Genomic DNA, 22,171 nt, shown 5'->3' with positions numbered 1-22,171 from the left:
CTTGCAGAAGGAAAACATCATTTAAAAACGTACTTCAGGATTAGGAATATATGATGTTTCCAAACCAGAATTTACTCTGAGGGAGTTGGCAGGGGTTGTCTGAGCCGATGTGATTCCTGACAGTTTCACTGCCTGCTCTTCCAAGCTGAGACAGGGTCAAATTGCAGTCATGCCAAACCCAGGCAGCTCTGTTGGCCTTGGAGAGCTTTATAACTATACAGACTGCCCCAGCTTGGGGACCCGACAGAGGCAGAAGACATTGGTGGCCACCTGACTGGGCAGTTCGGACTATTGAGTCAGTAGGGGTACTGCAGATGGGGAGCTAGGGGGCTCAGTTACCAAACACAGAAATCACAGAGAGATGGGGCATTTAAATGCCATCCCAGTGCACTGAGCGGGTGAACTGGCATCATCTGAAGTCCGATTTTGTGACCTTGGTTACAGGCAGTTCTCCTGTGGCAGCAGTTTGAGAAAGGCCTTCAGGATCATGCACAGCTTCAGGCTGCTTCCTGCTTTCTGAAAGAAGGACAAGACCTTGAAAAGAAGAAGATTCAAAGATGAACAAAGATTTGTCCATACAATTCTGTACAATTTCTTCCTAACCAGTCAGCTGGTAAATGGATCATCTAAAGCCCAGGGGATGGAGGAGGTACCCATTATCGGATATACAACCAAGCCATGCTGGCACTGAGAAAAAAAAACCCTTGATACAAGAAGAAAGAGATGCAAACGACTGACTTGCATGATCCCACGGGGATAAGGCAGAATGATATAGAGCAGCAAGAGAGACCGATGAACACAAACAGGAGGCAAGCACAAGGCAAAGGGAGGGGAGGAGGGTGCACAGGCAGGAGAGATCTGGGTAGGAGAAAGTCAAAGTAGCAATGATATTACAAGGAAGACAAGCTGTAAGGATATTAGAGCTGTGGGAGGAGGTAGAGGACAAAGACGACAGGTGTGGAAGAGCAAGTTAGAAGAACAGCATAAATGCTGAGATAGCACAGAGATGTTGGGGTAGTGGATGAGGAGTAAGGCAGTGGATTGGGACTGTGATGCTACTATGAAAGAGCACTAGAAACTACTCAGGCATTGCTGTTCTTTAATATTCGCTTTTTCTGGATCCCTTGGACTGGTCAGAGGTAGAAGCTTTGGGACTTGAGGAGCAGGCCCCAACTTCTGAGACGCTTTCTTGGAAATATTTTTCTGAAAGAAAAACAAAGCAACAAACCAAAGCGGTTAAAAATACCGCAGAGTAAAAAATGTGCCCATGGTATCACATTCTTAACAAATTAGCCTCTCCTCCTGCTTTGATGTCAAAGAGATAGGACACACTGAAGGATTAAGGGAAAAAGTTCTAATTCTCATTCTTTCTTCTTCTCCACATCTTATCTCTCTGCAGATCCAGTTGAGAAAGGACACAAGGAAATGCTTTCATCCACAACAAACATGCGACCTAAGAAACTCCCTGCCACACCATATTGGCGTGATCAGTAGGTCAGCAGCATTCAAACAACTCCTGGAGACAGCAATAATGTCCTATACTGTAGACACAAAAGGTCTGTGGCCTCTGAGTCAGAGGACCTGAAATGATTTCTTTTCTACCCCAAAATCAGTGATCCTAAACAGATCTTCTTGACTTTAACAGGGAACACTCACTTACAAGGAAGATGAAGCCAATTACAGTCATCTCCTAGATACAGACCCTGTGTCATATGTCAGTCAAACATAATTACTTATTTCAAAAACAGACCAAGTTCAGCAGTTCTTTCTGTCCCGATCTAGAGTCATGGTAAAAGCCTCCTTGCTTGGCCTCTGACACAGAGTCTAGACAAAACCCGAGGGCGTGCCCAGGAGAAGAGGGTCCCGCACTAAACAGATGAATAAGGTGTCCTCAAAGATTGCTTCCCTCTGTGAGTCTAGGAGAGGGCTCAGAATATTGATTCTCCTGACCTTGCCCTTCTTTGTGTGTGGCTTCCGGGATGACTTTCACTTCTTTCTCCAGCTCACTCTCTAGCTCTTTGATTCTCTGCAGAGCTTCTTCCAGCTTCTCTTCAAGACCTTCAGATCTCTCCTCTGCATTCTGAGCACGGATCTCTGTTTCTCTGAAACACAGAAGCAAAGATAATGCTGAAAGCTGAAATCTAAGCAGCTGCTAGCGGGATACCTAAAAGAAAGATTTAGAAAGCTGAAGTGTTCAGTAGGATTGGCTGACTCTATAAAACACATTTATGGTTTCAGAGAAGGGCATTGTTAAAAGATCTATGAGGGACTTCATGGCACGTCTATATGTAAACCCTGGAAATGGAATTAATTTTAAAACTCAGTGTTTGCTAGCAAAGGGTGAGATGCTGATCTTCATTGTTCAAGGATAAATACAGAGCACAGTCAATTCTATTAGCAAGGCTAATGAGATGGGCTTACCCTGGATAATGCAAGCTCACCGACAACACAAGAAGTATGAGGGAATGTAGTTCAGAGTGCCCAAGACTGCTTAAGCATGGAAGTCATTACCAAACAGAAACCTTAAAGTGGTTCTGCATGGAGCGTCCCTTCATTGTCTTCCCCACACTTAGGCACAACATTGCGTGGCTGTACCTACCAAGCTCCTGGGCACTAGCAGGCCATAGAAACGCTCAGCTGCGTTCACATAGCACCCTGCAGTGCTAACAGGACCTGAAGTATGAAGAAGACTTGCAGAAAACCCTCATGAGTACCTCTGCAATGTATCTCCTGAGTACAGAAAAACTGCACAGAGGTGAAGGAGAGCTGACGTGGGTCATGTCTTCAGCTAACATAAATCACAGTCAATGGCCCAAGACAATCAGAATAGAAGGAAACCCAAAATTAAGCCAACAGATATCGGAGAAGCAGAACCTTATCAGAGAGCAGAACAGGCACTTGCCTGGGATGAAACCCTGCCCTGCTCACGCCTCCAGCACAGGACCAGTACTCACAGGAGCTGCACTTGCAGATGTTCCAGCATTGCGAGGGCTTCAAACTCTTTCTGTGAAAAGGGAGTGGATGGCTTGGTGGCAGTCATCTCCCTCTGGTTGGGAAGAGCAAAACCTTCTGTAAGTGACCATGAAATCAATAATGCTGCCTGGTTTGGTGCTGGTTTCTCAGTGCACAGTCACAACACAAACAAGAGCTCAGTATCAGCAAAACATGTAAAATCAGAGGCTAGTTCAGACACTGAACTGATCTCAGCATTAAAAATAGACTAAAATGCTTTTCTGACTCAGACATGGAACTCTCACTGGCCCTTAGTCTTGGGTTGCTGGTGCATTCACTGGGTTACAGAGGTTGGAGATGGCTGTAGCCTGACCAGGAGTGAAAAAACTAACAAAACAATAATAAAAGAGAAAGAGGCAGCTTCTCACGGGGTCCAACAGGCATACATAAGTTTTCTTCATCTGAAGAAGACAACCATGGTGTTTCTGTAAAAGTAACTGTTAAAAGGCTCCTACTCTAAGCTTTGGAAAGTAATTGTGATTTCCAGGGATTAATTTCTGTAAAACAAATCAAAGTCCATAAAGAGACACTCCTGCGTCTCCCACTGTCACTCTGCACTAGTTGCCCACCTCTAAAGCATGAAGGGCAAGGCACACTCAGCAACGCTGCTGAGCAGGAGTAGGCCATCCAGTGACGGTTTGCTAAAGATCCACAATTCTTGTACCTCTGGGCTCCACTCTGTATGACTGACTAGCCACGGAATGACTGCAAAAGGCAGGCCCATATGACTTCTGAAGAGCAAGCTTACCAAAGAGCACCATCCCACGGACAAGTGGAGAAAACAAGGACCTTAGAGGCCAAAACAACCTGAACTTCTTGTTTCCCTGTTGTGGGATCTCCCTGAAACTCTGAATCCTCTTCAACTTCTCCCGTGTGCTTGTCACCAAACTCTTTTCACCATGCCAGTCTCTGCAGATACTCCTGGTTCAGACTACACGTATCACCTGTTATTGATCCCACAGAAGTCCCAGGGCCATGGCAGTAATGCAATTTGTCAGGAGGACAAATTGCAGCTGTGGTAACTGTGCTATTAATTATTTAAAATTGCAAAAGAAAAGGGATCAGAGAGAACACCAGCACCTTGCACTGCCCCAGCAGGCCTGACACAGGTGTTAAAGGGGGTCTCATAACAGAGTAAACAGCTAAAGCTCAGCTCCAAATCTCTGCCAACAGGCTAAAACCATTCATGCAGTGGAGACTCCTACCCCTGTGACTGAAACGACGTCTGACTTCAGAGACTTCAGGTGGACGTTGGAGTCACGTCCTACATATCTGATCATGTCTGCAGTAGCTTCTTTGTCCTCAGTCACATAACCCATACCAGCACCTGGCTGCTGCTGAGAGAGAAAAGGAACAATAAATAGGAGATACCCCTAGCTTAGTGGTATTCAAGGCAGCTGTAAGGCCATGTTTCACATCGCATACACCAAGCAATAACTAAAAAGGCCCTGCAGGAAAGTAGCATATTGCAGCTACTATAGTCACCTGCATAATAGCAATTTCCTCCTTTACTTCTAATGTTTCTTCCTCTGTTATGGGTTTCCTATCACTGTTGGCATCTTCAGCTTCAGGCTCTTCCTGAGTCGAAGAAATGACAGTGTCCTTAAGCTTCAATTGCAATTCCTGTAAGGCACCGTAAGGATCAGGTGAGTAGCGCAGTCCCGTTGTCCATCCAAGTAACCTAGGCAAATCTAACCGGTCTCTGACTTTCTCTTGTGCATATTTAGGCTTGGACTTCAGCCAGCTAGGAGTATGAATGTATTTCAAATCACAAATGAATATGCTAATTACTGAACATTACATAAGCAGGACCCACCGTGGCATACCTGCTTTGTATAGGCCATGGCAGGGAGAAAAAGAGAGGCAGCAGCGAGCTACAGCACTGGCTGTACAAAAAGTCATGAACAATGTCACTTTGCTGGGGGGTTGAGTTCAGAACTGATGCAAACAAATTGTTCAAGACAATAAATCTAAATCCATTTCCTCATCATCTGAATTTAACATGTTTTGTATGAAAGTAGACCAATGCCAGGCCAACCATCTATAAACCGCATCTAATTGCCACAGGCGGTCTCAGACATCCATTTACCCCCATAAGGAATTAAACCAGATGTTCAGCCTGATCTCCTGGGCAAGGCAACCACCAGGATTCCAGCTAAAGTCCACACCAATGGGTGAAGCAAAAGCTATCACGCGCTACAGGGAACTGATCTACCAGTAGGGTAAAATGTCCCAGCTCCACTAAAGCTCTGGCTTTGCCTTAGACCTGACCTCACAAGAAGCACTGTGATTTTTAACCAGTTTGCAGTCATAACACCTCATAGTTCTTAGCTGCCGCTTTGAGTTCGTGCAGGTCTCCATGTGAAACCTTCCCTCAAACTGAACTGTAGCTACTTCCTTAAGGTAAAGTTTTGAAGCAGACCTTCGTTCAAACTGGTTCAACCTAAAACAGCAAATACAGTCTATGTATACCTCCGATCCAAATAGATTTCTCAGTTTTTCTAAATCCAGAAAGGAGACTGGAGTGCCTTTGATCTCTGAAAGGAGAAGGCTACACACTTGAATCCAATTACAATACTCAGTCTGGAAAGACATAAAAGAAAATTATTATTCAAGGATTACTGAGCAGAAAAATAGCTGTTATTATATTCATTCAGTCAATTAAATAATTCCACCTTTCTGTCTTTATTCCAGGGACCTACCCGGACCCTTCCATCCTCACCCTACAAAGGAAAAGGAAGACCCATTTCTCCAAGCTTTCTGTCACTGGCTAATCACTCCCACCAACTAACTCCTTCAACAAGCTCCTCCTCAGGCCAGTGCAGAACATCTCTGGCACCGTCACTACCCCAGCCCATGTAGGGAGAAATGAGTGGAAATCCCAGGGGTTAATTTTTCACTTGCTAAGGTAACGCAGAACAGAAGCACAAGTATTTTCAGTCCCTGCAGAGAAGGTGTTTACATTCCTTGAAGCAATTTGCCCTGTGCTCAAGGAAGCCTTGGGCTTTAGGAAGGGTCTACCTGTCACATTCCTAAAGTGGAAGCAAAGCTCAGCTAAACACTGACGATGACAGCGTTATCAATTAAGAGCTTTACCTGCAAGTGTAGAATAAGGAGGTGGCAGGTCAGGTCAGTTGACTGCAAAAAGTTTCAACTTCATCTGTATATTGCACCAAGCACCTTTAGGGACTCCTAGGCGCCACTCAAGTCTGGATGTACATGGCTCTGATAAGCTTTGAACCAGAGGTGAATCTACTGCCACTCATGAAATAAATCTCACAGGAGAGCCCTTATATATGTACCCTGAAACAGGGTAGGAAAATACTAAAACTGAACATGACCTGATCCAGGCTTGTCTGCTTTCCAGGACTGCGGAGTCAGTAGGAAACTTGGGGGACCAGGGTAGTCCACTGGAGTAACAAGAGTCTTCCTCCTCCTTGAAACCCTCACATATATTTCTCTCTACCTTTTACAAAGCAAATGCAGTCTCATCTACCCCAGACCTAGACAGTTGGAAACACAGGCAACTTTTACCTCGATCTTATTCAGCTCCTCCAGCTCAAAATCAGCTTCTAAATCCATTTCAGACCGTTTCTTTCGAACGATTGCATTGACAATATCACAGCAGGAGCTGCAAAGATGCAGAATGTCATCAGCCCTGCAGAAGAGCCCTCAAATGCTTTATTACCTTCAGCCAGGATCGTGCTGCTGTCAGCAAGGTGCAGGAGCTATCTGCAGACCTCTGCAGTAGAGAAGTCTCCAGAAGAGCAATCTTTGCCCGCCCCACTCCCACAATGACTTCCTGGACAGCTTGTGCATGCCAGTATTGTACTAACCCACAGCGGACGTGTGATCACAGATCCTGAATCAGGTGGAGGCTTTGCTCCAGGTGACCTGGACTGCAGACTCACTGCCTGTACTTCCCTTAGGTCCTCCAGCGGTCACCCTCAGGAGGGTGGGCAGAGCCCATGCAATCACAGATGCCGGCATGTTTTATAGCAGTACTAGGAATAAAGCAGGCACTGCCATTCTCATTAGGTGTTCCTATCTTATTAGACTCCCTACAAATTCCAGTAAGGCCCATTTAGGACCTAGGAAAAGATCCAAGGACAGACGAATTGATGGGATCTGTCGCCATGATCCCAGCACACTATGCATTTTTTCTTGAGAAAACCCCCTTAGATGAAATTGAAAACCTCTGCTGATACCTGACTATAGAGCCAGAGAGTCTGCCCATCTCTGCAACAAGCTCCTCAGCTCTATGCTGTAGCTTACGAGCCTCCAGAAGCCTGAGCTCCTCATCAGTCTCAGTGTCTGACTCTTGCCACTGGGGACGCTCCCAGGACAAGCGGTCCGCTGTCATGTGTCTCAGCAAATTCACCAGCCACAGGGTCAGGTTTTGGTGCAGTTCAGTCACCTGCACAAAACATCAGAGCAAATTAAATCAGTAATAAATGACTGGTCTTGCCAAGTACTCTGAAGTCGATGCATTTCACAGAAGTCTATGTCCTACCTAGTTAAATTTGCAAACTGACCTAATGACAGAAACATTTGGTTTTACTACTTTTTCTCCCATATTCATTCCCATTACAAACACATCTTCTCCTGTCATGGATCTGTCCCTCTCCCAGTTCTTGTTCAGGATCATATGCTGCTTATCAGCCACATGGTGCTTTCTCTTTTCCAGAATTCAGCAATAAACCAAAAACCACACAACACACTTATAGAATGTTTTAAAAATGCATGGTGAGAGTCTCTGGTCTACAATCCTTGGAGAAAGAAGAAAAACCACAGAGAGCTAGCAGCCAAAACAGTTCTCTGAACCGGAAATATCAATGTTATTCCAAAGGAAATGCTTGCTAAAGATGAAACAATAAAATTGTGTTCATGTACCATATAGGAGACCTCACCGCTATTTTTAGAGTTCTCCTCTGCTCCTTTGGCTGGAAGACAAAAGCCACAACTCAACTCAAATGGGAAAGATAGTGTCAAAAGAGAAACAAGCATTCCTCATACTTGCGCTCTGGCCAGACAGAAATTAACGGAAAGGTTGAATAGTAGATATAGTGCTCTTACCCCTAGAAGTTTCAGGCTTGCACTTACTTTTTCATTAAGATGTGTGATGCTCTTCTCAACCTCATTATTCGTGGACAGAACCCATTGCTGAATCATCTTAAAAAATTCCCTAGGTACCACCCTGAGAAAAAAAAAACAAATCCAGAAACAAAGTGAACTCTAGTGCACCAGACCTGAGGATCTCCTGTCTCAAAGATACCTTTTGCTTCCCAACTCAAGGAAAACTACGTATTTTAGAAGACCATATGCTGGAAACATGATACTGGCATTTTTATTAATGCTATAGTTGGGGGCAAACTTGGCATTTGCAAGTAATCTCTTACTTGTTATGTTATGCATGTGCTCTGCAAATAATTTATTTCCTGATGATATTTATCAAAGACAATGGAGCACCACAAGGAGGCATACGCCCCCAGAAATCTGACTGTAAGTGAATCACATATTTTTGGTTTTCTTCAAATGTCAAGATTTCCAAAGCAGGTGGCAGTTCTGAGGGAGACAGTGATGTTCCAGGAGCGATATTGAAGCCACCAACTGTTTCCACGGATATTGCCAAATCAAAGCAGATGAAAGGCAGTCGCCAATCATTTTAATGCTTCAGCTGATCACGTTTATCCCACTGCCAGGGTCCCCACAAAAAAAAATAAAAAATTCTCTTTTCTTGGGAGTGTAGTTTAATGTACAAGGCCACCCCAGACACAATTAACACCTCTGTCCTTACAGGAAATGTGGTTTCTCATCACTCTCAGCTTCATCCAACGTGCTGGAGCCTATACAGCTCATCACTGCAGTCGCCTGGGCCAGCCACACAGGAATCTTGTGATAAAATGCCCTCAGCTCAGCTTTGTGCATGCCAGAACCTCTCTTCAGCTTTTGCACCTCGAATAACCAATCTTCCATACTTTTCACCAAGGCTGTCAAAAACCTAGCTGTGACCGCAGGGGAAGAAGATACGAACCTTTAATTATAATTCTCTCTGCCAACAAAAACAAAGCTGGATTCAAAGAGGGATGCCAAGAGGGATGATCAGCCCATGTGGGAACTGGCTACACTTAGGACTAAGAATGATCTGTTTAGTAAGCACTGAATTCAAAGCAAGCTGAAAGAAAATAGGCTTGATTTGAAGCCCTGACTTTCCTTCTTGCCTTGGCAGATTTGGCTCCCTCATTGCATAAAGGCTTAATACAACTCTTTTCAAAACAGCTTTGCAGTTACAACCCAGCTCTTCAAAGACGCAGGTGATACGGTATGCACCGATGTGCAAAAATGAATGGACAAGGTCCTAAATGACTTGCTCATTCCCTCATCTGGCACATGCTGATGGATATTCTCTGTTTATCAGGGAATATGCTTGAAATGTAACAATGTTTGCTCTTGATGTCCAATGTTTAAGCTTTCTTTAAATCCTGGTGATGTCCTGGCCTCTGTGACATCTTTTAGCAAAGATGGCGTGCTATGCACATGAAGATGATGATAATTTTTTAAAATATTTCACTAATTTTGATGCATAGCTTTGTTCACCCACTGTACAGCTGTGGGGTAGAACTGGTTAATCCTCTGGACTGGGAGTAGTGCAATGAAGTGGTGTTGGGATGCCCAGACTAGTAAGAAAGGGAGGAGGTTACCCTCCACGGGGTGGAGAGTTTCAGAGCACACAATGGGAGTCCCACAACTAGACATTAGTTTTTAACAATGAGGAGACCAAGGAGAAGTGGTAGGAATGAAATCGCTTAAGTTTTCCTGCCATGCAGCATCAGCTTAAGAGGAAAGAAAAAGGAGGTGGGTCCCAGGAGGGCATGAGATGAGGTAGAACAGTCACTTCTGATCGCTTAGCTGTGGTTTAGCCATATTACCCCTTACACAGTATTCTGGATCCTTATTAAATAGTGGCTTGCTTTGTGGAGGCTGTCTATATCATTGCATTTATCTTATAAAATTAATCGAGTCCCCAGGAAAAGGGAATATCTAACTGGAACTCACTGAAGAGATCACTCCAGACCCAAGTGCCAACTGCAGAGTCAAAACCATCTTATTCTCACAAAGAAGGTACACTGTAAAGCCTTTAAGAAGTGATCAAGGAAGACTGAATAAAAGCAGCCAAACCTTATAGATTTCATAGAAGTCCTCTCTTTTATCTCCCGTCTAAAACAATATCATATCTCATTGTTCTCTCTGCATCTCTAACCCTTGTCATCAAATACCAAACCCTTTGTATTTCTGGCACATGCTGCTCGAGATCAGGTAATCAGATCTTAGAAGATAATAAATACTTCAGGTAACTGAGAAATACTTCAGGTAATTGACTGCCACTGCCTTACAGGACAAAATTACCATGTTCTTAGTATTCTCTCTTACCTATTCCTTATAACCTCTTTCATTTTCACTGTTTCTTACCAGGGGTGCAACGTAAGGAGAAGGGGTACCTTGTCCTTTCTACTGAAAGGCCATTATGAAAGGCCATAATAAAAAAGAGAATCCAAGCCATTCAAAATACACTCCTTGTATGGATCAAGAAAATATGTTCCCTGTGGTCCAGTTCCCAAAGCCTTTGTTAAAATAAGTTAAAATCCCTTTTTTCTGGATTTCACTGGCTGAAGCAGTTTGGATCAGATGTCTGTGCTGTGCTGCCTCGCCCTTTGTTCAGATCACGACTAACTATCGAGGCTTCTGACAGTCTGCAGTTAACTTTTTGCCATGCTAATGTCTGGCCAGTTATGGCCTCATTCCTTCTTCTGTCTCTCACTTTCTAATGCGAACTACTGGGAAAATTTATTTCCTTTAGGCGTCTCTTAAGATGGACAGACTTATCATTCTGTCTCAGCTTTCAGTAGGCTGAAATATAACATGTAGCATAAGATAATGTAGAGAAAAGCACAGGATAACCCTGAGTGAAAGAATAAGACGACAGTATGAGAAGCCGCTTAGCACACCTAGCAGTTCCTGACAGCGCACGTTCAGTTTAGTTTTAGTCTGCTAAAAGGAAATACGATGATTAAAAAAACATCAGAGATGAAACAATTCTGAAATCAGAAACGAGTCAAGGTCTTGCAGAGGCAAAGGTTGAGAAGGTTAGTTGCAAATTACCCAATGTATGTTTGTTATCTTACACAGAACATGATAACTTTATATCAGCAAAGAAAACATTTATTTACATACTTTATTATCAAGATAATTCAATATCTAGATTAAGATAACTTTGTGTTAATGGTAACGTAATAAAAAAAAGTATTACCCTCTGAGACAGTGTTATCTGGTTAATGATCTCCAAAGTGATGTTTTACTTTACATTTTAAACATCCATTCTTTCCTTTTACATTTATTTTCTTTTCCATCCGTAATCACAAACCTCCCATGCTCCCTCTGAACACAACACATGACTTCCCTCTGTCAGATCTGCGTTGCATGTTCTTCGCACGGTATCACATTTAAAATTTCAGGTATTCTTTTTACATGTGACCACAAGTGAAGTTTCCTGGAGTTTATCCCCTGAATGCTCTTGATTCCCAGCACGTATCTGGGGGTCAGACTTTAGCTTTTAGCTTTGGAAAAAGCCAGTACAAATTACGTCAACTTGTCCTTTATTACCCACTACTTTCCTGGCGTCCCCAAGGAAAGACTGAACTGCAGAATTTGTCATTCCTTACCGTGATTCCCACTTATCCTTATGTTGTATTGCTGGTAGAATTGACAGGCCCTTTGGTTTATTTCTTCCAGGGCAGCGTGCTGCGGAGGCAATGCTCCAGCAAAATCCCGGTGTCGATTCAGCACCGTTTGTCCCAGCTCCGTCCAGTGCTCCTGCAGGCTGGCAGCGCTCCTCAGACTTTCTGTCTTTCTCAGGTGCGCCTCCCCGCCATACTGCTGCAGGTCTGCTTTTAGTATCTGGAAGAAAAGTTGCAAGCTCGCCATGCCCCCAAATTTTGGGCTGCCCCTTGGTTGCAACAGAAAGGCGATGGAAGACAGGTAAGAGAAGTGTGATGAATCCATGAGCATAAAGACGTCACAGTGACTAAATAGCACAATAAACTGGAAACTTATTGGTGACAAGTCTGAGCGCTTCTACAGATTAATATAATTTATCAGTCACCAGAGCTGTCATTGGACAGTGCTCAATGCACGACTAAGTTTAACGCACTGTCTGAGCTATGGTATTTGTCACTTAGAACTTCTCTTGTGTAGACTCTTAGCTTAAGCTTCAGCACAAAAGATTTGGGCTAATGTGTTTTCATTCACATTTTTGATGGGCAGAGATGCTTGCTGTGGCTCAGCTAACGCGTGGTAATCTGCTGAGCAGATACCACTCAATAATATGTCCAACCCCCAAAATCTTACGTGTATCATGTTCTTGATATCTTGTAGGATTTCATCTCGTAGTTTTTCATTCACTGGAGAGGAGCTAAAGCAGAGGGAAAGAAGGGGTGAGAACTGAGAGAAAACAAACTCCTTTAGTAGCCAAGGCAAAACCAAGAGTCAAGACACGTACTCCACACATACCAGCTTTGTGATACAAATTGTAACTTGAACGAGAACTAAAACCCACCAGGCCCCGCTCAACCAGAGATCTTTGTTCTCTCGCTCAGCCTAACGCGGACACTGGGTGTCAGTTAAGAAAATATGTTGCTTCCAGCAAAGATGAAAGTCAAAGCGCATATGGAAAATTCAGACATTATTAACTCAATGATTGAAATCTATGAAGTGGTGTCTTTTGTTAATGCACACGCTGTGTATGTGTCTGCATTTTGCGCTTGCGTTTATACTTTGTTTTATTTAATATATCACAATGAACTAACAAAAAGCCTGCAAAACATAATCACCTTAACATAAAAAATGACTTTGGATTTGAAACAGCATGTGTCTTAGAGTCTCATTTTGTATCTGTACATCAGAGAATTAAATGCTATATTGAAGCATTAATGTGTGTGCATTCAAGCTAAAATGAACCAAATAGAAGAATTCTGTTACAGCAACGACAACTGCAGAAGGGACACTCTGGTTCGCAGCAGGAGGGGACAATCCTTGCTCCACTGAATTCAACCACAAACCCACACGAACCTTCTTTGGAGTTGCCACGAGGGACGTGATTACTGACATACATGTGTCGAGCAGAAAAGCAGAGCAGTGAGGGATGTACAAATGGCACCAAATCTTACTGCACCTGAGAGTCAGTGCACGCTTTGCACTGGGCCAGCGAGACCTACTGTCACGAGGCAAAGGTTGAGCGAGTTGACTGCTACCCCCAGTCCCTCTGGGCCACTCACAAGTCACTGCAATGGAAGTATTGAAGCCATTTGTTGAGGCTGCTGAAAACAGTTTGCAGTTTCCCCTGGCTGGACGCCTCGGAACGCTCTATTTCTGCTCCAATATGACCCAATCTCTCCCTGAACTGCTCAGTCTCTTCCTGCAGATCAGCCAGGTCTCCCGTGTCCTGCATGCGTTGGGCAAGAGGGTGGGAAAAGGGACTGTTGTCAGTCACGATTAGTTTGATCCTAGTTGGAGGAATTCTCCCTTTGCCCTAGCTATTTTGAAACATGTACATATCAGAGATCTGGGAAATGTCTGTAATTCCACAGCACAGCCCTCACAAACCCTTTGAGACGAGACTAGGGTGGATCACCCTCCCAGGACATGCCAGAACCAAGCACTTGACCCCTTGTTGCTTGTATGCCACTGAGATACCATGCAGCCCCATGCCTATGAGGCCAAAATTACACTAGCCTGGATCTGTTTGGGTTTTATGGAGAAGGAACAGGGAGAGGGAAGAAAGCCACAAAGAAAAAGGGCAAACAGAGGAGAAAGAAAAGTTTGAGGCAGAGAAAAGGGGATGTGGAGTAAAGAGAGAAAAGCAGAGAGCGAACTCATTCCAATTTTAATGCTTGTTTGAAACTAGACCAAGATTTGAAAGTTCAAATAACAACTGAAGAACCGAATGCTTCACTGAGAACTGTAGAGCTACGTAAGCCACGCATACACACACTTTGAACAGGTACACATCACAGACGGGCCCCTACCTTTGAGGCCAAGAGGACTATGAAATGCTTGAGAACGTTGATCAGTGTGTTTCCGCTAACATGAAGCTTGCGAACCAATGTGAGCCGGTTTCTGTCTATTATCTGAAAGAAACATTATTATCTGCCCTGTTTTCTTCTGAGAGGAGAGACGTCTGACAGTAACATGGGAGCTTTACCATAAATGAAATGGAGATCAAGTGGCTGAGCCCACTTTCCTGACAATTAAATCTCTGATCTCCCCAACAGCCCCAGAAGTTCTGTGAACAGATTTTCTACTTGAAGGAGATAAAGTAGGAGATCACAAACAAGAGGGACACAAAACAAGGAAGCACAGAGTTAGCCAAGAATGATATTTTGTGAGGAAGTGTAAAGAATCTGGTGATGATATTCTAAATTATGAGAAATAGGAAACTTTTTAGTCAAACCGATCTCTGAATGGAAATACTAATTTCACCGAAGTTCTTCCTGCACGAATCTGGAGATTGGTACCAGAAATGCTGGGTAAATTAACCAGTTTCTATTTAAAAACCACACATGTGAAATACAACAGACCTCAGGAAATGAGGTCAGGGCAGGTATGAGATGTGTTACTACCCAATCATATTGAATAAAAATGTTCTTTGGGATGATGGATCTGCCTTTGGAACAAGACCGCTCGCTCTGATGGCTTGTACCTTGCAACGTATGACTGATCTCCTGCACCTACCTTCAGAGCCAGGTCATATGCTGCCGAGCTCCAAACATCTCTCTCTTGGGCTACCAGCAGAACTTGCTCTTCCAGTCGTCCTCTCTGTAACTCGTATAACTCCCGATACTCTTCCAAAAGGCTAGAAGAACAGAAAGACAATGAAATACGTGCACCTGTGTTTCTCATCCACATTTATTGTCTTTCTCCCAAGGGTTTTCTTAGCCATTTCCTCTTCCTCCTTCCTTCCTCGGTCACCTCCTGCACAGCCTGTAAATTCACAGGTCCTTTTCCCTGAGCCCTTACAACACCTTTCTGTTATTTCCATCGTGAGTTTCCGATCAGTATGAATGCAAATCTCTGTAAGTGAATCCATCTGCCTAAGCACTCACCTCAACTCCGATACCAGCCACCTAAATCCTCCATTTCTTAGGTATCTGAGGATGTCCACAGGCCCTCAGAAGTTCAGGCTCTGCTAGACTATGAAAAGCTCAACAGCTGTGAATGTGGGGTGAAGAAAAGGGAACGCCAGCACCTGAGCAACGAATGCAGCTTTCATGTCTTAAAACTAGGAAAGTTTTGAACAGCTTTCTATCCCTTTGAGGAGTTTAGGATTTATAGAAAAATAATGGCATTTGTCATAAACAGTGAAGTTCTCTTCCCCAGAATGAAATCAATCCTCCCCTCGTCCTCCCAACAACCCCAAAAGAATGATACCAGCAGGCTGCAGAAATCTCCCAACCTCAACTTCAAAAGCAACTTACTTTACATTTGCCTTAGCCCCCCGCGTGGCTGCAGCTAGCTCCTCTTGAGCTTTTTCTGCTTCTTTGGTCACCTTGCGGTCATGTTCTTGTACCTCACACAGCTCGCTGAAACAGCAGGGAATGATATTAATGCAATTTAGCCCAATCCAAAGGTCTCTACTCTGGCAGACGCAGACCGGTGGGCCCTACACTATCATACAGGGCTCTCTTCCTCCTACAGTCATCACACTGTAGGGGCGAAAGGCACCTTGAAGACCTCCTCTTCCCATGCACTCATGTTGCTCCAGCAACCCGTTTCCGCAGTCCCCCACCAAAGAACCCCCATCTTGGTAAGAAAAGGAGGTGGCTTTGACATTATTTGGCACTAAGAAGGTGCAGTGAGAATGTGAGGAGGCTCAAGGGTGGTCCCTGTAGCTCTGCTTCAAATCCTAACACTGTCTTCCTGCTCCTATGGGAGGAAGATTAGAAAACCAAACAAAATCAATGAACTAAGCCTAGGGCATAGAGATAATTACTTAGGATCAGGCAGGATTCATACCTGGCCAGCTGTCCAACAGATTCTTTAAAATAAAGTAGTTCTTCTGTAATGTGTCTGTTGACCACCCGCTGTGCCATCATGTTTTTATAGAGAGTCTTCATCTGTTCAGGAACCCGCTCCATGAGACCCACGTACCTCTGCCTGCAGTAAAAAGAGTAAAAAAGGGTATTTGCCTGAGAGTCCAGTTCTCTCTTACCCCATCTGAAGACCCTTTCCTTTCACTGCACAGGAAGCTATCTAGAAGGCAATCTTTTGAGTGGTTGGACTGGGGATTTTAAACTCTGGAACAATTTAATTGCTACAAATAGCAGTAATCTGAGCATGGGAACACCAGCTGTTCTACATGTGAAAACCTCCACTGAACGTTACACCAATAAGGTGCCCATGCTGTCAAGTGTGGCCACAGCGCCACCGACTCCAAGCTCCAGATTACCTAACAGAGGCTCGTTAGCCCTGGTTGTTGACTAGGCAGGGGAATCCTGTTTCACTCCTGGCATCAGACCCCACGCCGATTACATTGCGACGGGCGAGCTTTGCTGAGCAAGGACATTAGGAACAATCTGCAATAGCTTATGCTGCTCCCAAGAGAACACTGCCATAAATCAAGGCGGGGATTAAGGGTGGTTGGCTAATGATGACCTGAGCTTTGAAAGCAGCTGTCCTCTCTCCATGCAGTCCACGCTGACCTGCCGAATCAGCTCATGGAAAACAATGTTGTAGATGTTCTGCTCCGCCTTCATCAGCTCCAGAGCATTATGCAGCTGGCAAAACAGGCAAGAGAAATCACAGCCTTGCAGAGCCTGGCCAGCCTACTCCTTCAACAACAGAGGTTAGCACAGATCTCTCATTTCTTCTGAAGGAGGTTTCCCTTTGAGGACAAAACACTACTGAAGGTATAAAGGAGAAGGGAAAGAGCCATCCTGCATGCATTCACAGGTTTGTTTTCAAACATGTTGTGCACTATCCTGACTACCCTCCTGTCAACGTCCATGGGAGCTTCTCTGCTAATTCCAGCTGGAGTTCCTGCTGAGGCAATGCTCTGTGTTTTTCAGAAATCATTCCCCACCCATTTAAACCTTCTCCATTACTGTGCAAGAACAACAGGAAATAAGGCCAAGTAAATGTTCTTTGGCATCTGCTTTTTAGGTGTATGAAGGTTTCCCATGGCCCATGTTGTAACAGCAGCCTATCTCCCAATGCAGAGATGAGACAGCTACTGCCTTCATTCCTCTGTAGTAATAATGCCAAATGCATTCCTTTCTGGCATTTTTGACAGAAATGTAACTTCCTACACCAGCAAGCTAACCGCTTGTTCTTTGTGGATCAAATGAAGGTGGGCAGAAGCTCAGGAGAGGAAATCCCTGGTTATTACAGGACCTACAGACAGCTGGCTTGGGCAGAAACTAGCTGCTAGGAGGCACATCAGGGATAAACAGTGAGGAAAATGGGATCTTATTTTTCTGGGTACAAGAAAGTTCTTCGGGTCCAAGCAAGTTGTCTACCTGTGAAGGTCCTGTTACTCTGATTAGTTTGTCTACTCCAGCTTTTTCCAACATGCTGTCCATCACCTCCATCAGCTGGATGACCTCTAACCTCCCAGAAGGTTTCCTGACAGAGCAGAGAGACACACATCGTTATCCTGTAGAGCACCATATGATATTTTCCCAGGAAGTGAAATTCAAACAGCTGTTTTTATTCCAACAACAGCTTCCTGCAGAGTGATACTTACATGGATGGGAACAGCCGTAGTTTCTTTTCACGGTCTTCAAGCAGCGTTGTGTATTTACTGAAACGAATACAAATATTAGGACTTGGTCAGAAAGGAATCCTTCCAGTGCTAGCTATGGGATCCCACTCTCTCCTTCAACCTCTTTGTCCCATGTACAAGCTGACGCAGGTTGGAGAGGCAGAGAAGGGTCTACAGGGTTGCTCTTCAGTGGAAGCATCTAGAGCCTAATGTGAGAATTGAACCTCTCGCAGCTGTTCCCCCACCTGGAACTCCTTCTTCTTGCCACTAATGACACCAATCTTGTAGGAACCTTCTCCCTTTAAGACCTCTCATGGTACTTGGCTAAGAAGTGACCGATGGGTTTAAAAGTTAGTGGTGGGGCCAGAAGAGCACCACATCCACACCAAACCCACCCAGAGACTGATCTCAGGACACCATTGAAATAAGGTGACAGTGTTCTGTTACATCACGTTGGCAAAGAAGCTGTGAGGATTTCACTCCTAATCTTAGTATTTTAATCCTTGAACAATGAGAAAGAATCTCCTTTAAATTCAGTAAGCTGTCCAGAGAGACCAAGGGGAGCCTCAGTTGCCTTTTTTGGGGCAAGGCTTGGTAAACTCAATTCAAAATTCACAGCCTGAAAAACTAAAACAAAACAAAAAACCACAAACAAACAAACAAACAAACAAAAAAACCCCGAGAGTGGTCAGATTTGAGACACCACCAGGTCTATACAACCAGAAAGCGAGAGTAAGAACTACCCTCCAGAGCCTGCCCGGCTTTGTGGCAGAAAGCAATTCTAAAAGAAAAACAGAAAAACTAATCAAAATTATGTATTTTAAAAAAAAAAAACAAAACCAAAACAGTAGCAAAAAACTTCCAAAAATTGCCTCAAGGGATCAAACCAGGCTTCAGCTCTTACATTCATGACCGGCTACTGAAGCCCCCCTGAGAAGCAGTACCAGCGTTCAGGACATTCTCTGTTAGCCACCCCAAAGCAGCAGGGGCAAAGAAAAGGAGGGTCACACCTTGCTCTGCAGGATTAACTATAGCCCATTAGCATGGGATTTGCTCCCACTTATACTCTCCCCTTCCCAACGGCAAGAGGTGTATTTGGGCAGCATCCTCAGCCTCTCATCACTTTATGTCCTGGCTCTGAAGAGTTGAGGACAAACCCTAGTAAACCAGAAATCGCTCACCCATCGAAGTACTTCAAGGGCAAAACTCCCCTGTTCTTCACAATGTGAAATTCCTTGGGAACCAGAGTATCTGCCAGGGTGACTCGCTAGGGATGGGAAAGAGAGAGAGCACGAAACATCAGCATAAAAGATGTGAACACAATCCTGCTTCCTTCCCAAAGAGGACAGGGGTTTGGCAGCCCGGAGAGGGAAGCTCACGTAGTGGCTTTTCATGCTGCTTTTCCCTTTCCTGCTCCACACATCCAGAGCCCGACAGAAACAATCTACCCCTGAAAGTGGACTGAAATGACTAACGCCAAACTGCGGCGGGGAAGCCGGGGAGCTGTGAGCCGCAAGGAGAGCCAATGAGTCTTAGGATGAGGGTAACACCGGGACACATTTATTAGGACCTCCCTTCTCCCAGCTAGCAATACCCACAGAAAACCACCTGAATGGCAGCACTCACGGGAGTACGTGGGACTGTACCACGGCTCCCTCTCAGCTCCTGATGACCCTCAGAAAAAGAGCTTCTGCCGGGCATCGCTTTCTTAGCTTCTTGGCCAGCCACAACGTCACACAGGTAAGAGACATCCCTGAAATGGAGGGGAAGAGCTCGTTCACTGACCCGCCCCACAGGCAACCCACCAACTTCCATCCAGCCTAAGCCACACATGGGTTTGTTCTGCTCAGCTCGAGGCCAGGCTCATGGCCAGGACTCCCTCCCCTGGGCCAAAAAAGACAGATGAGATCATGTTTTTTTTAGACAGATTAACATTTTTTAGGCATCGCCTATCCATTTTTCGCATCTGCTGCCAACATCCTATCACATACATATGCAACATCCCATAGAGAGCAAAACATTTTTTGCTTCCCAGCACTGTTAAGCATCGCTTATTTAAAAAGAAGTGTAAAGCTATTCCCTGCTAAGTCCATTAAAGCCAGAAGAGCTTCTTTTCTTAATCGTGGATCACAGAGCATCCCTGTGAGCCTGGCATCCTTTGGAAGGACGGTTCTAAGAATTGCTCGTTTAGCAGCTCTTTTATTTATTACACCCAAAACATCTTTCCCTCGAATCTCTCCGGCCCGAACTCGGATGGGCCAGTTAGTCCATTCATCCATCCGCATTGGGCAGCACAGCCACCTACCATAAAGAAAAGGCCAAGGGAGAGATCTAGCTCGGCGTTCCCAGCTCTAACGTCTTTCCATCGCCCTGGGCTCCTTATCCCTTCTTTGCTTACCTTCCAGCGCCTGTCAAACTGACAGGGTGGTCTGTCAGGTGTCTGAACTTGCTCCGACGATTAGGATAATGCCAAAGCCGATCTGGGGGTTGCAGGCAGCCCTGCAGACAAGGCACACGTGGCTGTCACTTCTCAGCGAGAAACGCGCCAAGGAGCGGGAGAGGTCAGGGTGACTGTCTGAACAAGATCCACATCGTTATTTCTATCTTGGGGCTAAAGAAAGCGGTGTGGACAACACAGCCTCAGCAGGGGCTTCACAGCCGCACCGGGGTGGAAGCACCTTTTGCAGGCCCTGGAAGGCAGCACCTTGGATCTGCATCAAACTGCGCCATCCGAAAAAGCGATGCAATGTAAGATAAATTTATCTTACAAGGGCGGCAAACTTTCCTTTTGCCCCGGGAACAGACAGGCAATTCTGGAGAGAAAGAGGCAGGAGATGGAAACACGCTCACCCTGAAGCCCGCTGGGGTTTTGGTGGTTTGCAGGGACTGTAAGCTCTTTGGGCTGTAGAGAGACCCGCTGGCGCAGGCCAGGCTGCGGAAAACCTCTTCTGGAACAAATCTGTGCTCCAGGGAGGCAGAAACAGGCCTGGTGTGATCAAGCATCCTTGAGGTAGCGCTCAGCTTGGGGATTTCTGGAAAATTGTACGTCAGAAATGTTTCAGCAGCATTTATTCTACTGGTGAAAGAGAAAGCAAAACCGAACGATAAAATACGGGGCTGAGAAAAACCATGACAAGATGTTTACTCCCTTATCCCAAAGCAGGATCAACTCTATCTAAACCACAGGCAGCTAATCGCGTTTTTAGCGGTTGTTAGGTCTTGGGCGAAGCCTAGAACAGTTACCATCTGACTATGGGAGATGAAGCACTAGTCACACAATCGCGCCAAGCTGCCAGGTACGCGAACGCCGAGGGGTGCTGTAAACAATTCGAGTTTGCGTGTTTCTGTAAAGCCATTTCCCTTCTCCGGGATTGCTAGCCGTCAGCTTTCTGCAAAGATATTAACACGCTAAGATACCAGTAACTACCGAAATAATGCAGAGAAGCGTCCCGCTGTGAAGGGGGAGCTAGAAGGATGGAGTCAGAGGATCCTGGCAGCCCCCAGCCCTACCTGGCGGGTCCTGCCCTGCCCGCCCGGCACCGCTCCGCTTCCTTCCATCCGCTTTTGGTCCCGGAGCCGGCACTCCCCTCCTGGGCATGGGGAACGTTTCTTTTATTTTAACGCTTAGCCAAGGAAATGTGCAGCAGCGAATGATCTGGAAACAGAAGGAAACCTGAATTTGTACTTCACTGGGCTAACAGCTTTTATTGTTATTATTTCTTGTAAGAAAACCCCCGTACTCCTGACACTAGGTACACCAGTTCGGAACCCCCCCCCCCCATGTTTTGCTACATCCTCCATAGGGGGCTTGTTTTTCCATCTACAAACTGCACTAAGAACAACCGCTTCTCTTATATATTTAACTGGGCCAGATATTTAATTCAATTGGTCTCCAATTATTAATCTTACCAGTTTTTCTTCTTAGCCATGACTTACTAATAAAAAAATTCATATTTCCATTAGTTTCATGCTCTCCATGAATTCTCTTCTGAAGCCTTCGCCCCCGCCCCAGCCTTGCCAATACATATTGTTCTTTATAAACGCTCTTTGTATTAAAACTTTTTGACCTCCTTATCAGCTGTATCCTCGTGTACTGTGGTTTCTAATTAGGTTAACTACATTTCTTCGCCTTCAGATACATGTTTGTGGGTGTAATCAAGGAGTAATCTTGCCAGGTAGTTTCTTGTCTCGCTGCATAAATGGTTTCTTGCAAAGAAAATATAAACATTCACTAAAAACTTCTGACAGAAGAAAACTTCTTTTTCCCTTTCACAACTCCGTTTGGCAGTACGCGATATTCCTACCAGAGAGGATGGGAAGATTAATGGTGCTGTTCTGTAGCAG

At 44.9% G+C, this 22,171-nt stretch overlaps 1 protein-coding gene across 1 annotated transcript; it reads right to left on the bottom strand.

The window, feature by feature from the left end:
* Positions 1-402: 402 nt before the first annotated feature.
* On the bottom strand, positions 403-21,425 carry AXDND1 (axonemal dynein light chain domain containing 1). Its single transcript, XM_074599349.1, has 26 exons — positions 21,338-21,425; positions 20,678-20,859; positions 20,226-20,326; positions 19,454-19,580; positions 19,009-19,094; positions 17,810-17,866; positions 17,583-17,688; positions 16,720-16,841; positions 16,081-16,221; positions 15,543-15,647; positions 14,800-14,920; positions 14,094-14,195; positions 13,344-13,510; positions 12,418-12,481; positions 11,733-11,967; positions 11,019-11,028; positions 8,810-9,013; positions 8,116-8,209; positions 7,221-7,429; positions 6,547-6,643; positions 5,485-5,595; positions 4,498-4,635; positions 4,218-4,349; positions 2,955-3,046; positions 1,951-2,102; positions 403-1,203 (listed from the first exon to the last, which is right to left on the bottom strand). The coding sequence occupies exons 1-26, from the start codon at positions 21,423-21,425 to the stop codon at positions 1,100-1,102; spliced, it is 3,147 nt and encodes a 1,048-aa protein (XP_074455450.1). The 3' UTR covers positions 403-1,099.
* Positions 21,426-22,171: the final 746 nt, after the last annotated feature.

Source organism: Larus michahellis, chromosome 8 (assembly GCF_964199755.1).
Source record: "Larus michahellis chromosome 8, bLarMic1.1, whole genome shotgun sequence".
Lineage (NCBI taxonomy): Eukaryota > Metazoa > Chordata > Aves > Charadriiformes > Laridae > Larus > Larus michahellis.
The sequence above is the reverse complement of the archived record's forward strand: the minus strand, read 5'-3'. Positions and strand labels throughout refer to the sequence as shown.

Bases quoted from the DNA above. Each gene is read 5' to 3' on its own strand.
- AXDND1 (XM_074599349.1), bottom strand. From the start codon at position 21,425: ATGCCCAGGAGGGGAGTGCCGGCTCCGGGACCAAAAGCGGATGGAAGG. The intron at 15,648-16,080 runs GTATGAATCCTG...CTGCTGTTTCAG, and splicing joins TCTGTTGGACAGCTGGCCAG to CGAGCTGTGTGAGGTACAAG. The intron at 14,196-14,799 runs GTAGGTGCAGGA...TGTTTCTTTCAG, and splicing joins CATATGACCTGGCTCTGAAG to ATAATAGACAGAAACCGGCT.